We start from the raw sequence: 14893 nt of genomic DNA on the forward strand, positions 1-14893 counted from the left end.
ACTTCATTTGGAATCGAAAGTAAAGAACGTGGGTTAGCAAGAGGCAGGAAGTAAACAAACATGGCAGACGATCTCGATGATCAATGGAAACTATCCGATAATAATTATAATGGTTGGCATGTTTATTGCATTAGTCCAAGGGAGGCCTTCCGAAAGCTTCCACATCCCCAGTATTCTTTTTTTAAATATAATGTTCTATCTAGAGAGGTGCGCCGGTGTTACCAATACTTAGCTTCCATACCAGTACCCGACCAATCATTCGTTTGGACAGAAAAATAAATAAAAAACTTACCGCTTACCGTCAAAAGCAGTTTAGTTTTCTATCAAAAAACATTCGGTACTGGACAATCCTTGATGAATTTCAAAAGTTGTGTTAGAAATTATATCCTAATTTTTTTCATGATTCATATTCATTCCTCGCGAAATCGTGTGGGTTTACGACGTCTGTTACTGTTACGTCTGGTGCCGTGCAAACAAAACAAAGGTTTTTTTAAAAAGTTTATTGAGAAAAAGATACGGAAAAAAAGTGTCCCTAGATAGGTATGCAATTTGGTGCATAAGTGCAGTAAAAATTGGTGCGCAAAATTAGTTCGTAGAGGATGCTAGACTGTGTGAGTATGTGTGTGTGTGTCTCTTTCTTTCTTTATTTTTTTTTTTTTTGGGAGTGCCTACGTACACGGTAACGAGGCATCTAGCCTCAGGATCTATGTACACGTAAACCGGTTTACCGTTGCAACATTCTGTCAGTGATGGTCCTCGCTGTCGTGACCGCGCACGCTCGTGTGTGTGTGTGTGTGTGTGTGTGTGTGAGTTATTTTTTTTAAAATCAAATCAATTTTAACCATTAATGGTGAGATTCGATCTTACACTCCCCAAACTCCAGATCTTAGTCCTAATGTTATCATTAAAAGACAAGCTTTGCGATTTATAGTTTATTTGAAGCCCGAGTCAAAATATACTCTTACTACTGCTCTCTTGGTGGAAACTATTTATTCTGCATAAGCAATCTGGAGAAAAAAATCAGTGTCACTGTAAAAGGTTAAAATTTCACGAAGTACGCTCCGTGAACACCGCTGTAACAATCCTTTGATCTACGTCATCAGGCAACCCATTGTTTCTTTCATCTTTTCCCATTCCCCCTTACTATCCTCCCATCCCCCCGCCCATCTCTCTTTCTCTCTCTCTCTCTCTCTCTCTCTCTCTCTCTCTCTCTCTCTCTCTCTCTCTCTCTCTCTCTCTCTCTCTCTTGTCATAGTGTTATCCCTTCCCCTTCCCATCTCAATGTAAAATGAAAACGTTCTGCTGGTTGCAGATACATGTATGATTGTTTTGTTTTTTCTCTCTCACTAGGCAAGGATTAAAAACCAAGACATCAGGTAATGGGTGTCTAATGCCAAAGTATAAATTCTCTCTTTGGCCAAGTTAGTCACGCATGTGGCAGCCCAGCTATTTACTATGCTCTGCCTATAACACACAATAAGTGGGATTTTGGGAGGTGGGTACGAAAGAAATCAAGGTCATAAGTAACCGTGCACAAGAGCTATATCGGGAATTGGTTTCTGGGGGTCTTGCAAATACCAAATATTTTATGGAAAGCTCTTTCGAACTCCAAGACGTCTGGTTTGTTTTGCTATCTTGGAACAAACGAAACAGATGTCTTGTTGTGTGACCTAGTTGTCTGATTTTGTGACCTGGATGTAAGGTTTTGTGACCTAGATGTATCCTTTTGTGTGTGCAGGCCATGCGGGTCAGTACAGCGATAGCTTGCCAGTTGAGGGGGAAAAAAGGAAGAAGCAGTGTATCCGCATTTAAAAAACCTGAAAAAACAAAACAACTTAACCTTTTAAAGGCGAATATCAATCTTACTCGGACCAAAAATAAAATCTTACCGTTTTCATCAAAAGACAAAAAACAAATTACAATTTTAAAACTTGAGCTTTTATATAGGGCAATATCCACCCAACGTGCTCAAAGTGCTTTTTATCAATATTCTTACTGCTCTTATGGTGGAAACGTTTTTGTTTTTCTGCGTTAAAAAATAATATAAATGAAGACTATTATTTGAAGACAAAAAAATCTGTGTCACTGGCAAAGGGTTGATTGCAGTACTCCTGCATCCTGTGAGACTCCTACGGCACTTGCTAATCATAAAAAAGGAAATAGCAATCAACAATACTAAGTTGAAAAAAAAAAGAAGAAGAAAAAAAGGAGGGGGGGGGGGGAAGAGAGCAAACCCAGTAGCAATGCAACCTTTAGCGGCGAAATTCAATCTTTGACCTAACACCAAATCCTCTTTCATCAAAAGGCAAGTAACGGCAAAACGATTATAGACAATTGAAGTCCGAGTTGCGATAGTCTGACTGCTCTCTTGGTGGAAACGCTGTATTCTCCGTTAACAATAATAAAGATAAAAGCAAACTATTATCTGAAAGCAAAAAATTTGCTTCGCTGTTTAGGGGTTAAGAACACCTGCCAGCATCGTTGACATGCTCTACGTCATCAAGGTCACCAAGCGACACGTCTCCCTTTCGTCTTCATCATGCAACCCACCCTCCACTCTCACGGTGGTGGTGGCGGCAGATAAAAAAGGCCTTTTTTTTCTTTTATTCAATCAACTTGACTGCTGTTGGACCCTAGCCCTCTCTACAAATACAAGAAATGATACTCACTCTTTCTCTGCTCCAATGAAAATATCTACCCCCCACCGGTCTGATTATTTGTAGCAGACGACAAATTTCTCAAAATGGTCACGTGACACTGTAAATACATTACAGGAAGCCCATGAAAGCTTATTTACGGCATTTCCTTTGAACCATGTAAACAACAAAATTTCGTTTTTATTCGACTCAACGGGTCAGATTGGCCGGTATTTTTTAACGAACTAAAGTTCTGAAAAATCAAAATGTTTCTTAGAAAGTTGAAAGATGCTAGTTTTTGAAACAGAGGTAGGTTTTTAAAAAATATATTTATATTTTACGTGAATGCATGCCCAAGGCGAATTGGCCGTTCAGCGGAGGTTGGTAGGCCAAAGGCCCACCTCTCTAGTAGTAAGGGAGGGGGGGGGGGGCTTTTTTTTTTTTTGGTGGCGTTTTTATGCACCTCCGTTGACGGTGTAAAAAAACGCACCGTTTTTATGCACCTCCATTGACGGTGTAAAAAAACACACCGTTTTTATACACCTCCGTTGACAGTGTAAAAAAAACGCACCGTTTTTATGCATCTCCGTTGACGGTGTTAAAAAACGTACTTTTTTTATGCACCTCCGTTGGCGGTGATAGTTAATTAATGAAAATGTTGCTGCATACGTCCATGAGTTTCGCACACTGATTAGTGATTACCGATGCTACTTTTATACAATGATAATTAATTAAAGAATAATAACAATAATTTAAAAAATCAAACGTAAAAAGAAACGTGGCACACAAATACTGATCTCAAATAAATAAATAATTTTAGAAAATTAAAATTTTAATAAAATCAAAGTTTTTTCTATAAACATGATAAAAAGTTTTTGAAAAACAAAAAAAAAAAGAAAGAAAAGAACAAACAAACGAAAATGATGTCTTTCTCAACAAAGTAAACTTTGGAAAAAAAAATATCCACAATGAGGATCGAACCCAGTACTTTCAAGTTAAAGTCTGACAGCTTATCCACTGCGCTACGGAGGTACCTGACTGTTCATCACATTTAAGAAGGTCTTTCTAAAACATTATTTTACCTTCAATGCAACTTCGATTTTCTGGTTCTATATTTAGATTTTTTAGATTATTATTATTTTTATATAAATTTATTAACAAAGGCATCCTACAGATGTCACAATATAACTTTTGCCATGTCGAAATGCAGAAACACAATATCGCTGATGATATTGGGTGGAATGCGCATGTGTGACGGAAGTGCATAATAACGATCCGTTAAGATACATGGCGGTGCATAAAAACACTACTATTTTTTTTTAAGTCTCCCCCCTCCCAAACCCCTCTAGAGAGATGCGTCGGTGGAACCCATATTTAGCTTCTTAAACGGTTCCAATCATTTGGTTTGACTGGAAAAGAAAGAAAAAACTTAACGCTTTTACGTTCAAAAGCAGTTAAGATTTGAAGATGCATTTGTTTTCTTTTAAAAAAACATAATCCTGCCTTGATGAATTTCAAGTTATGTTTGAAATTATTTCGTAAATGTTTCATGATTTTTTCCTCGCGAAATCGTGGGGGCTTACGTCTGGTCCTGTCCGCGCCAAAAACAGGTTTAAACATAATTTATTCAGAAAAAATACGAAAAATGCACTAGATAAGTATAATTTGAATATATCGTAAAATTGTCCGAGAAATCAAAATAGTTCCTGAGTCCCACCCCTAAAGAACATTTTTTAAAAAAATATTATTAGACCATTCGGAAGGCACTTAGTATATTTATATATATTGCATAAAAATGAGTTGAAATAATACTAATAAAAATGTCTTCCTGCTCTCCACCTCCCTATAAACATTTTTTAAAAATACTTCATTAACCTTTCCTTCTCCGACAGCCTCCCTCATCATTTCTCTCTTCTCTACATCTTCATCTCGCTAACCTTCATCTCATCTCTCCTGCTCTCTCTCTCTCTCTCTCTCCTCTCTCTCTCTCTCTCTCCTCTCTCTCTCTCTCTCTCTCTCCCTCCCTCTCTCTCTCTCTCTCTCTCTCCTCTCTCTCTCTCCTCTCTCTCTCTCTCTCTCTCTCTCTCTCTCTCTCTCTCTCTCTCTCTCTCTCTCTCTCTTCTCTCTCTCTCTCTCCTCTCTCTCTCTCTCTCTCTCTCTCTCTCTCTCTCTCTCTCTCTCCTCTCTCTCTCTCTCTCTCTCTCTCTCTCTCTCTCTCTCTCTCTCTCTCTCTCTCTCTCTCTCTCTCTCTCTCTCTCCTCTCTCTCTCTCTCTCTCTCTCTCTCTCTCTCTCTCCTCTCTCTCTCCTCTCTCTCTCTCTCTCTCTCTCTCTCTCTCTTCCTCTCTCTCTCTCTCTCTCTCTCTCTCTCTCTCCTCTCTCTCTCTCTCTCTCTCTCTCTCTCTCTCTCTCTCTCTCTCTCTCTCTCTCTCTCTCTCTCTCTCCTCTCTCTCTCTCTCTCTCTCTCTCTCTCTCTCTCTCTCTCTCTCTCTCTCTCTCTCTCTCTCTCTCTCTCTCTCTCTCTCTCTCACTCATTCAAATACACTCACTGTATTCCCCAGTGATTCAGGGTGATCACTGAGATGAGGAGTTATTGTGAAGATGATTATGTCTAGAGTACTAGAGATTGTTTCCGCCTTTTTTGGAGGAAGCTTCACAATTTGGGTGAGATTAATATTGTTTGTAGTATCAGTTGCTAAGAACCTTGACAATTGACAAATCGTCAATTGCCAAGGACCGTGTCGACTGTCCCATGATGATGGTTTTCCTCAAATCCGCGGAAATCAGCGATTTTGGAGTCACAGGAGGAATTACCTCCTTTTTAGAAATTACATTTCCCCCAATCAAATGCACTGACAGTGTGTGAACTTTATGTGTGGAGGAACCAATAGGTGCAGTTTCCCTCTCTACAGAAATTAGCTAGAGTATCATCTCATTTGCTCTAAAAAAAAAAAAAAAAGTGGTGGTTAATGTAGTAAAAATGGGGCTTAAAGGCAATCGTTCAAATTTTTCCTCCTTTTACCCATTTTGTTATCATCAGCACTGAATACTGTTAAGATCTTATTGCCAGAGTTTGCTAGAATTCGGATGAGATCAGGGAAACCAGGTCGATTTGAGGGGCGGATTGTAAATACCATTTTATTTAAGCAGCTTTTATTATATATCTACCTTTATGACAATTTAATACTTAAAAATAATTATTTTACAGAGGTTGATAGTGACGACAATAGTAAGGATGTTGTTAAAGATGACACCGAATCCTTAACCAGTGAGAAAAAAGGAACAAAAAGGAAGGCAGATGATGATATGCAAACAGAACCAGCCATTGATGGTGATAACAAAACACAAGGGAAAAAGAAGAAACGAAGAAACAGGGTAAGTATCCATAGATATGACTTTATTTAAAAGCATATATTTGTAACGTTGTTTTCATTTTTTTTTTTTTGTTTGCCTGGGGTTATTTTTTTTTTCAGGGGATCACTTTTTTTTTTACAGTTGATCACTTGAAATTTTCTTGGGTTGACTTTACCCTGAATTTCATTACTACCCAACTCAAATATAACAAAGGCTCGTGTTAACAAATTTTTAAGTCTCTTACTATTTTTTTCCCTTATCAATCTTTGCATCTGATCCATTCCTTTAACTTTAATGAACCATCTATATAATTTCCAATTAGTTCTCTAAGCACAACTGTATATTATAGCACTAGGTGGCAAAAAATAAAAAATGCTAAATAAAGGTGTATTAAGAGGAAGGATTAATTATATCTCAGGGATGCCACTTTTCCGGTTTTAGCCGGAAATCCGGGTTTTTTACCACCAGCCTGTTTTAATCCGGAACCTCCGGTTTTTGTCCGTCGTCACTATTCCAAAAAAAAAAAAATTTTTTTAAAGAAGAGAAAAAAAATCGCGATCGAGATTTGAGCCGGAACTTTTTCACCGGGTGAATAATTTGGGCTGTCACCGCCGGTCGAATATTTGGGCACCTAAATGGTAGTTTATCTACGCCAATCCCCATCACAATTCCTCCTTTTTAAATTTGCCGTGTCAAACATTTCCCTCAAAACCACAAAATCACCATTATGTCTTATGTCATATTTTGACACCTGTGCATTAGTCTCGTGAAATTTAGTGACGGTCCCGTTTTTATGACGTCGGGCCAGACTATATGGCACCAGATGTCACGATTGACACAGACGACAGTGGTGTTCGTTGATGGTTGAAGGGGAAGGGGAGGGACAAATCTCTCTCTCTCTCTCTCTCTCTCTCTCTCTCTCTTCTCTCTCTCTCTCTCTCTCTCTCTCTCTCTCTCCTCCCCCTCTCTCTCTCTCTCTCTCTCTCTCTCTCTCTCTCTCTCTCTCTCTCTCACACTTTTCCTCTTTCCCTTTGCCTTTCTTTCCATTTCTCTTTTCTTCTTTTTTTTTTTTTTGATATAGAATTCCTAAGATCAATTCATAAATTATTCTGGTAGATAAGTCTCTCTCTCTCTCTCTCTCTCTCTCTCTCTCTCTCTCTCTCTCTCTCTCTCTCTCTCTCTCTCTCTCTCTCTCTCTCCTCACTCTCTCTCTTCTCTCTCTCTCCTCTCTCTCTCTCTCTACCACTACTACAACCACCACCACACCATCATCCCTAGCACCACTACTACTACAAATAATACCACATCATCCCTACCACCACTACTACTACAACTACCACTACATCATCATTCCTACCACAGCTACTACAACCACCACCACACAATCATCCATACGACCAGTACTACTATAATCACTACCACATCATCCCTAACACCACTACTACTACAACCACCACCACATCATCATCCCTACTACAACCACCAAATGTAATTATACTTTCAACTTTTGAAATTCTCCGAGTCGTGTCAGAAATTGCTGCGAGACAAATTTTGGATTACATCTCAGTGAATTTGAGTGAAGTTTAAATTTTTAGGTTATGGTTGCATGGGTGGGTCATGAACTTCACAATGAAAAATTTTCTCCTTTTATGTGACCAGTCATTCTCACCCCTGATAGCTATTGATATTGATTTGTCTATATTTTGTTTTCAGCACCTTATTTTATCAATTTGAAAACTGTTAACTCTCCTTTCTTTTGTGTGTTATTTGCTCTCAATTGCAATAATAAGTACTGAAACAATATTCCAAATTTGATATTTTACAAAGCCCTTGACGTTGATTTGTATCTCGTCCGCGCAAATTTTCAGGCTTTTTTAAATATGCCTGGTGGCATCCCTGATATCTTTCTTCAAGACTTTGCTTAATTTTGTTTTAATCTCCCAAGGAAAATTATCTTATAACGTTTGCTTATCTCATTTAACATTCGTTGTTCTCAGGATTTTGTGGTCAAATTTATTGGGACATTTTTTTTCTCATTTCCTAATAAATCAATAAAACAGGTTTGAACTGACTGGTCAAATTTGACTATAACATACAATAGGTTATATTGCAATGGCAAATATCATATTTGATTCATGTGTTTTACCACATTTTATATAACTTTCTTCATTACTGCCATCTCAAAAAGAAAGATTGTATGTTTACTTGTAATATGTAGCCACCTGCATTGTTTGTCCTGTGTTGCATGTCACGTGTCTGATTTATTTATTTTGTTTATTTGACAACCCATCCTCACCACCGTCGACTTTCAGAGGAGAATAACAGAAGCATCCAAGGAGGAATTATCTAAACAAGGCACCAACAAAGATGTCAGGACTATGATGCTTAAGTCTGTTGAGGAAAAATTGCATGCTGATGTCCTCAAAGAAATTTTACCAGATCCTGGTACTGTTATTTTCTGTTTATTGACCTTTTAATGGCCTTTAGGATTATTGATTTCAAATCTGATTGGACAGTGACTTGATTAAAATTATACTATTGAATTATTTTGGGGTCAAATTCTGTTTTAGCATCATCCATTATAGGAATTTCTTTCACTTCACAGTTGCTTTGTTTAATTTTAACAGTGCAGCCCCTCTCATAAAGCATTGGTTAATTTTAACAGAAAGTGAAAGTCTATGACATTAGCATCTGATTCTATCATTCGGGCACAAATCCAGTTATCCAGTTTCATATTTATTTTTATTACTAATAAAATATAACGTAAGTTATAGCAATAGATAAAATAAAATTAAATAAGATAAAATAAAAAACGAGGAGGTATTAAAAGAAATTGGAGTATGACCAACTTTGGTAAACACCATTAGAAAAAAACAGTTAAAATTTCTCGGACATATTTACAGAAAAAACGGAATTGAAAAGATTGTACTTACGGGTAAAGTTGCTGGGAAGAAAAGAAGAGAGAGACAGGGGATAGATTACATTGACAATCTGAACAGATGGATTGGTGGAGGAAGAACAGGAATCGAGCTATTAAGATCTGAGGACAGATAAGGTTGGAGAGACATGATCGCCAATGTCTGCAACAGGCCTGGCACTTGATGATGATGATGATGATAGCAATAGCAGTTGGAGGTAGATTAATGTTGATATCCAACTTAAAATTAGTTTCCGATGAATGACAATGATTGGAAAGCTATGGCTCCATCATTTTGTCCATAGGTAAAGTAATTTACACATATCACCCCACTTACCTCAAGTGTAAATTAGTAGCAAGCAGTAATGAATATTGTAGGAGTGCTAGCACTGAATTGACGCTAAACAGGCATTTGTCCTTTCTGCTTGGGGCGGGTAGGTGGGGGAAATAATAAAAATCTGTGGAAATGTGCTAATTTTATGCTCATATTTTTATTCTTAATCATTATTTTTAATATAATTTTCTTGACATTCATTTGTGTGGCATTATTTTACTTGATTTTTTTTTTTTATAATGATCGTAATCTGAGGATATTTCACTCTTTTTTCTTTTATTTTCAAGCCACAGACTTCTTCATTTGTAACTCAGGTGCTTTGTCACCAAGTGAATATTTCACCTCCATTCTACCAAATTGGAGGGAGCTGGTCAAGAAGAATATTCATGTTGGCAAGAATGGATCCCCTTGTGTCTTGGTGGTGACCAGTTCAGCCATCAGAGCTGTTAATCTTATTAGGTATATCCGTATCCTCACTGTGGTTAAATTCCTTTCTTTTTCTCAGACTTAAAACAGAAGCATTAGAAAAACTAAGAGCAGTCTTTCAGAACCTAACGGAATTGGAGTGAATCTCTGTCGTTATATTAATACTAAAGACTTGATCCAGCTCCCTAATCATTGTAAAAAACTGAACAACATCCATGACTGATACCAGTTCCGTTTTTGTTTTTTTGTTGGGTTTTTTTTTTGGGAGGACTGCTCTATCAGAACACAAAAACGATTTTGGAATAAATTCACCATGAGCGTTATTTTTAATCATTAACTTAATCCGATAAGATTAATGTCACCAGCAAATTACTTTTTTTCACAAACTCAATTTGGAAAGGTACTTATTTAATATAATAGTGAAGTGGTCACACATTAGGAAAAAAGTTGATGTTCCTTTGGATGCTGCAATTTCCACAATAAATGCCACATGAAAATTGCAACAAATATATCCGTCGTTTTCCTTTTTTTAAATATATATATATATATATATATATATATATATATATATATATATATATATATATATTATATATATATATATATATATATATATATATATATATATATATAATTACATTTAAATCGTAATGCATATAGATGTGAGATGGTTATTTCCTTTTAAGAATGAAATGTTCATGGTATATATTATGCATTTTTGGAAATATTTCTTTCATCAGAGATCTGAAAGCCTTCACGGGGGACAAATGCAAAGTTGGAAAGTTATTTTCAAAGCACATGAAGGTAAATTAAGACAGTCTCGTGGGTTTAGAATTGAGTTCCTATATCAGTCTCCTTAATTGTATTGTCCTTTAGAGCAATAAAACTGATTTTTTTTCTTCTGATTTCTGTTTTGTGGAAAAGACAACAAAATGTGTAAAAGTAAATGATGAAGGAAGAAAGAAATAACACTATCAAGGGCTTGCCACCATTGCTGGTCAATCAGTAAAATACTCTCAGTCAGATCTAATGACTGGTTACGCAGGAGGAGCTTGAATTTTTTTTATTTTCAAATGAATGATTGGATAAAAGCAGATTTGAATCATGTCACTGTGTGTCCATTGAGGGTAAAATTGTGAAATATCTGAGATAAAGGGAGTTAGCCTCATTTAGCCTTATTCACGTGGTTCTGGATTTGATTTCTCTAGCAATTTACATTGCCTATATTGCCCTTTCAAGTTCTGATTGATGACAATGAACTGATACAGCCATGCGATCTGTGGCAGATCTGCAACCTCTCTTACCTCTGCTCCCATCGTCCTTTTCCATGTGCCAAACAATGTGCTCATTTCTTATATCCCAATGTGGGATCTCATTGCTGATTTAGCAATAACTATTTTTTAAAAAACAGTTCTTATCTTTTCTTAAGGGAAGATTTGTGCTACAATAACAGTCTTGTCTCTTCTAAGTGAATTGCTTTTTGAATTGTGATAATCCATCCATAAATAAAAAAGTTATGCAGTTTCAAAGATGTTGTTTATTTGGATGACCAGCAAAGCAAAGAGGGGTGAAAATTATGAACATTTTTTCAGCTTTTTAAAAACTAATTTTTGTCATGGCTGCATGTTGCTTAAAAAGTGTTTTTCAAAATTAAAAAAAAACTGGCAATCTCATGGCATATTTTTCAGAGATTGTTGAATATCACTGCCGTCTTTGTCAGTGAAATGTTGTTACGGTTAATGTGTTTTGAATTTGATTCCAGGAACTTGTTTTTTATTTTTAGACCTTTAGTTTAGGGGCACTTTATATTTTTCAATATTTGAATGATAAAGTCATTCATTTTGTAGACATGTCTCTCTAAATCTAAATTATATTTGTTACAGATTGAGGATCAGAAGAAGTTTTTGACAAAGTTCAAATGCCAGCTCGGTGTCGGAACCCCAAACAGACTTCTGGCCTTGATCAAACAAGGTGTGTAGAACTTGACATATATACAGTACCAGCTATAATAATAATAAATGTACATTTATATAGCGCTTATGCCGAAGCTTCGAAGCGCTTCACATTGACCATCAGTAAAAAACATTACACACTACAGATTCGGTATATTTATATACAATACACAAAATCATACACATACACACACACAAACACATCATATACACGTACACACTAAATATACATACATGCATACAACATATATACACACACACACAATTAACTAAATGTATACACGCGTGCACACACACTCACGTACATACACGCACACGCACGTACGCACACACATAATTCCTGGCATAATCTAATTTAAATACTTCCCAAAGAGATAGGTTTTCAGTTTATTTTTGAATTTATCGACGCTGCTTTCAAGGCTGACTGACAGTGGGAGTGAATTCCAAGTGATGGGACCTACTTTACTGAATGATCTGTCACTCCTTTTTCATAGTTATATTTAATCCATATTTTTGTCCTTTACACCTCTCTGTTTACTATTTCCTTTCACACTATTTTACACATCTTCAGACACATTACACTTAATTACTGGCTGAGGAGGGATTTTAACCCAAAACGTTTCTTATGTTTAATATTTTGTTGTTTTGTTTTGTTTTTCATGCTGTAATATGTTTCTAGTACTTTTTTTCTCTAGATGGGACTTTTTGTAATACACATTATAAAATATTCCATCTGTATATAATCAACTTTCTCTGTACTTGACAGTTTAAAAACTATTTTTTAACAATCTTTCAATTTGCAGGTGTTCTTCAGACAGAAAGCCTAGTGGCCATCGTGCTAGACTGGAACTGGCGCAATCCAAAAATGAAGAGGTTGCCAGATGTACCAGAGATACAAAGCGATCTGACACATTTACTCATGGACCATTTAATGGGAGTTGTTAAGGGATCTTCATCCTCTTGCAAACTGGCATTATTGTGACGATTGCGTACTCAGCCTGGGATAGCATGAATGGGAAAGATGTACGAATGAATGGATGAATGTGGTACAGAAAGGGAAAGGAGTCTGTAGAAATGCCGGACAGTATGCAAAGTTGCGTGTGTCCTATTATATTTCATTTGAGGATGCCGTTCTTAATACACAAATCAAAGTGTATGTATATATTTTTATCACATGTCACCAATTTGATTTTTAAAACACTGATTGGCATTATCATGACGTTATGCCTTTGGTAAAGGTATTTTGCTCATAATTTCTTCTGTCCTTCCAGCTGTATTTAAGTCGCAGAGCCTGATTGTTCTGGTGTAAAATATATTTTGATAGATTGGTGTGCTATGCAAAGGGTATTGAGCAAATGTCACACTCCTTTTAATGCTTCAGAAATCAAGATAAATTCCAGCTCCATGGCCAACATTCTTTGAAGGGTTACCTTTTTTACGAGAATGCTCCCACATTGGCGATTTATTTATGTTTTTAATAAATGTAGAGTTGTTTTGAAAAATATATTTTAGCCAGGGTTTAAAAGAAAACTAATACCTAGTAGACTAGATTGCTCAATTTGGTACTTAGAGTCACTCTCATCCTAAGGCGTCAACACCAAAAAATGCTCTCCTACGCCGAAAATAAAACCAATGTTGCACAATAATGACATCATTTGTACTAGATGAAGCTCATGAGAGACCTGTTTGCCAGCTTTTACTTGTACAATCTAAAAGTTTTTTATATTGAATAGACATCAATTTCTCTCTGTCAGGTATTTACCCCATATCGACACCTCGAAATTCTGTCCCAAACCGACCCGTCAGTATCGTATATATAGACACCCTCTTTCGACTGTCCCCGCGGAAAAATTCCAATTTTCATCCCAAATTATGCCCAAAAATGCGACTGATCGGTATGCCTCTTAATGACATCCCCAGTCAAACTGCCTCGTGTGTTCCAATGTATAAACCACTACTACACACTTGTCAGACTGCTACATAATGCTAATAATTAATAAACCAGTCATGACTTTGTTTTGCTGAAAAAAGCTTATTTGATTAGTCAATTGATTATCCTGCTGGCGATGAGGAAAGTAGATTTCTCTTACCTTTGTGAAAAAAGTTTTCAGCTCTTGGAAAACAAAAGGTTTTCTCGGCTGTACACTGAAAGATGGAAACAAAACAAAGGGGATTGTGCATGGACTAAGCCTCATCATCGGAATTAACTCTTGATTCAAGATTTTTAAAACATTTTTGGACACAACTCACATAGGAGTCGTATGACCAAGGTGACAGTAAGGGGCAGAGTGACTTTACACACCATTAAAACTGGATGGAAAACAGTGAAATAGTATAATTGAATGTATCAAGATTTTTTTTTGTATGTTGGTTTTAAATGGCTGTTCATTCCTTTGTGGAAACAATGAAAAAAAAATTAGAATAGTTATCAAAATTGAATAGAGCTTTGAGGATATGAAATCAGATGAAATATCTGCCATGGATATCAGACTCTCGATACTCCCCTTTAATTTCTTTCCCCCTTCTTGCATGAAAAACAGGAGTAGCTTCCCAAAGTTTCGAAAAAGTATCAACAAAGTTTTAACACCCTTTTTGATTACTTCGAGATGTTATTCCTGTGATGCCAGCTTTATTTTTTAACCAAAATAAACTGAAGAAATCTAGATCATTTCTATAATTCTTCAAGTTAATTATTTTTTCCTGTCAAAACATAAACACCTTTTGTCACCGCTTTTTTTTACATATTTGTCACTTAGATTAGTTTAAAAATGGTGCTTCAAAAACAATGTTATAAATAACACATATTACAAGAATGTGTCTTGGGTTTATGAATGTGGATGCCTAAAAGTGTTAGAGACTAGTGTCCCTTTTAAAAAATCGTCTCTAATTTGTTATGCCATTGGTTTTCTTGATTATATGAAACCATAAAAGATAAACGTAGTTTATTTATGACATTGTAATCCCTATTCCTTTGTGTACAACATGCCCCAAAATTATGAGGAGATTAAAGCTTGAAATACCTAAAAAAAACATCCGAGTTTTAGTTGTTGTTTTTTTGGTTTGTTTGTTTTTGTTGATTTGTTGTTGTTCTTGTTTGGGGTAGGAGGGTCTTTTTTTGTTCTGTATTTTATTTTTTTTTTTTTTTGTTTTTTGTTGTGTTTTTTTCTTTTTTTTTTCTATTACTATTACCGGCCAGGTATTCATTTTACTCCAAAGTGTGGTTAGAGAATAGGAATGAGTACCAAGCCTTTTTCTAGAACTAAACCGCGCCACCAC

General features: G+C 36.2%; 1 protein-coding gene across 1 annotated transcript; it reads left to right on the forward strand.

Annotated features, from left to right (window-relative positions):
* On the forward strand, positions 1-14647 carry LOC144968293 (uncharacterized protein C3orf26 homolog). Its single transcript, XM_078906508.1, has 7 exons — positions 1-112; positions 5843-6009; positions 8301-8433; positions 9527-9698; positions 10406-10469; positions 11549-11636; positions 12421-14647. Exons 1-7 carry the CDS (start codon positions 61-63, stop codon positions 12597-12599), a joined length of 855 nt encoding a protein of 284 aa, XP_078762634.1. The 5' UTR covers positions 1-60; the 3' UTR covers positions 12600-14647.
* The last annotated feature ends 246 nt before the right edge of the window (positions 14648-14893 follow it).

Source organism: Berghia stephanieae, chromosome 3, assembly GCF_034508935.2.
Source record: "Berghia stephanieae isolate SIO BIC M18660-M18661 chromosome 3, UCSD_Bste_1.3, whole genome shotgun sequence".
In the NCBI taxonomy this organism is placed as follows: Eukaryota; Metazoa; Mollusca; class Gastropoda; order Nudibranchia; family Aeolidiidae; genus Berghia; species Berghia stephanieae.

Bases quoted from the DNA above. Each gene is read 5' to 3' on its own strand.
- LOC144968293 (XM_078906508.1), top strand. From the start codon at position 61: ATGGCAGACGATCTCGATGATCAATGGAAACTATCCGATAATAATTAT. The intron at 9,699-10,405 runs GTATATCCGTAT...TTCTTTCATCAG, and splicing joins AGAGCTGTTAATCTTATTAG to AGATCTGAAAGCCTTCACGG. The intron at 10,470-11,548 runs GTAAATTAAGAC...TATTTGTTACAG, and splicing joins TATTTTCAAAGCACATGAAG to ATTGAGGATCAGAAGAAGTT.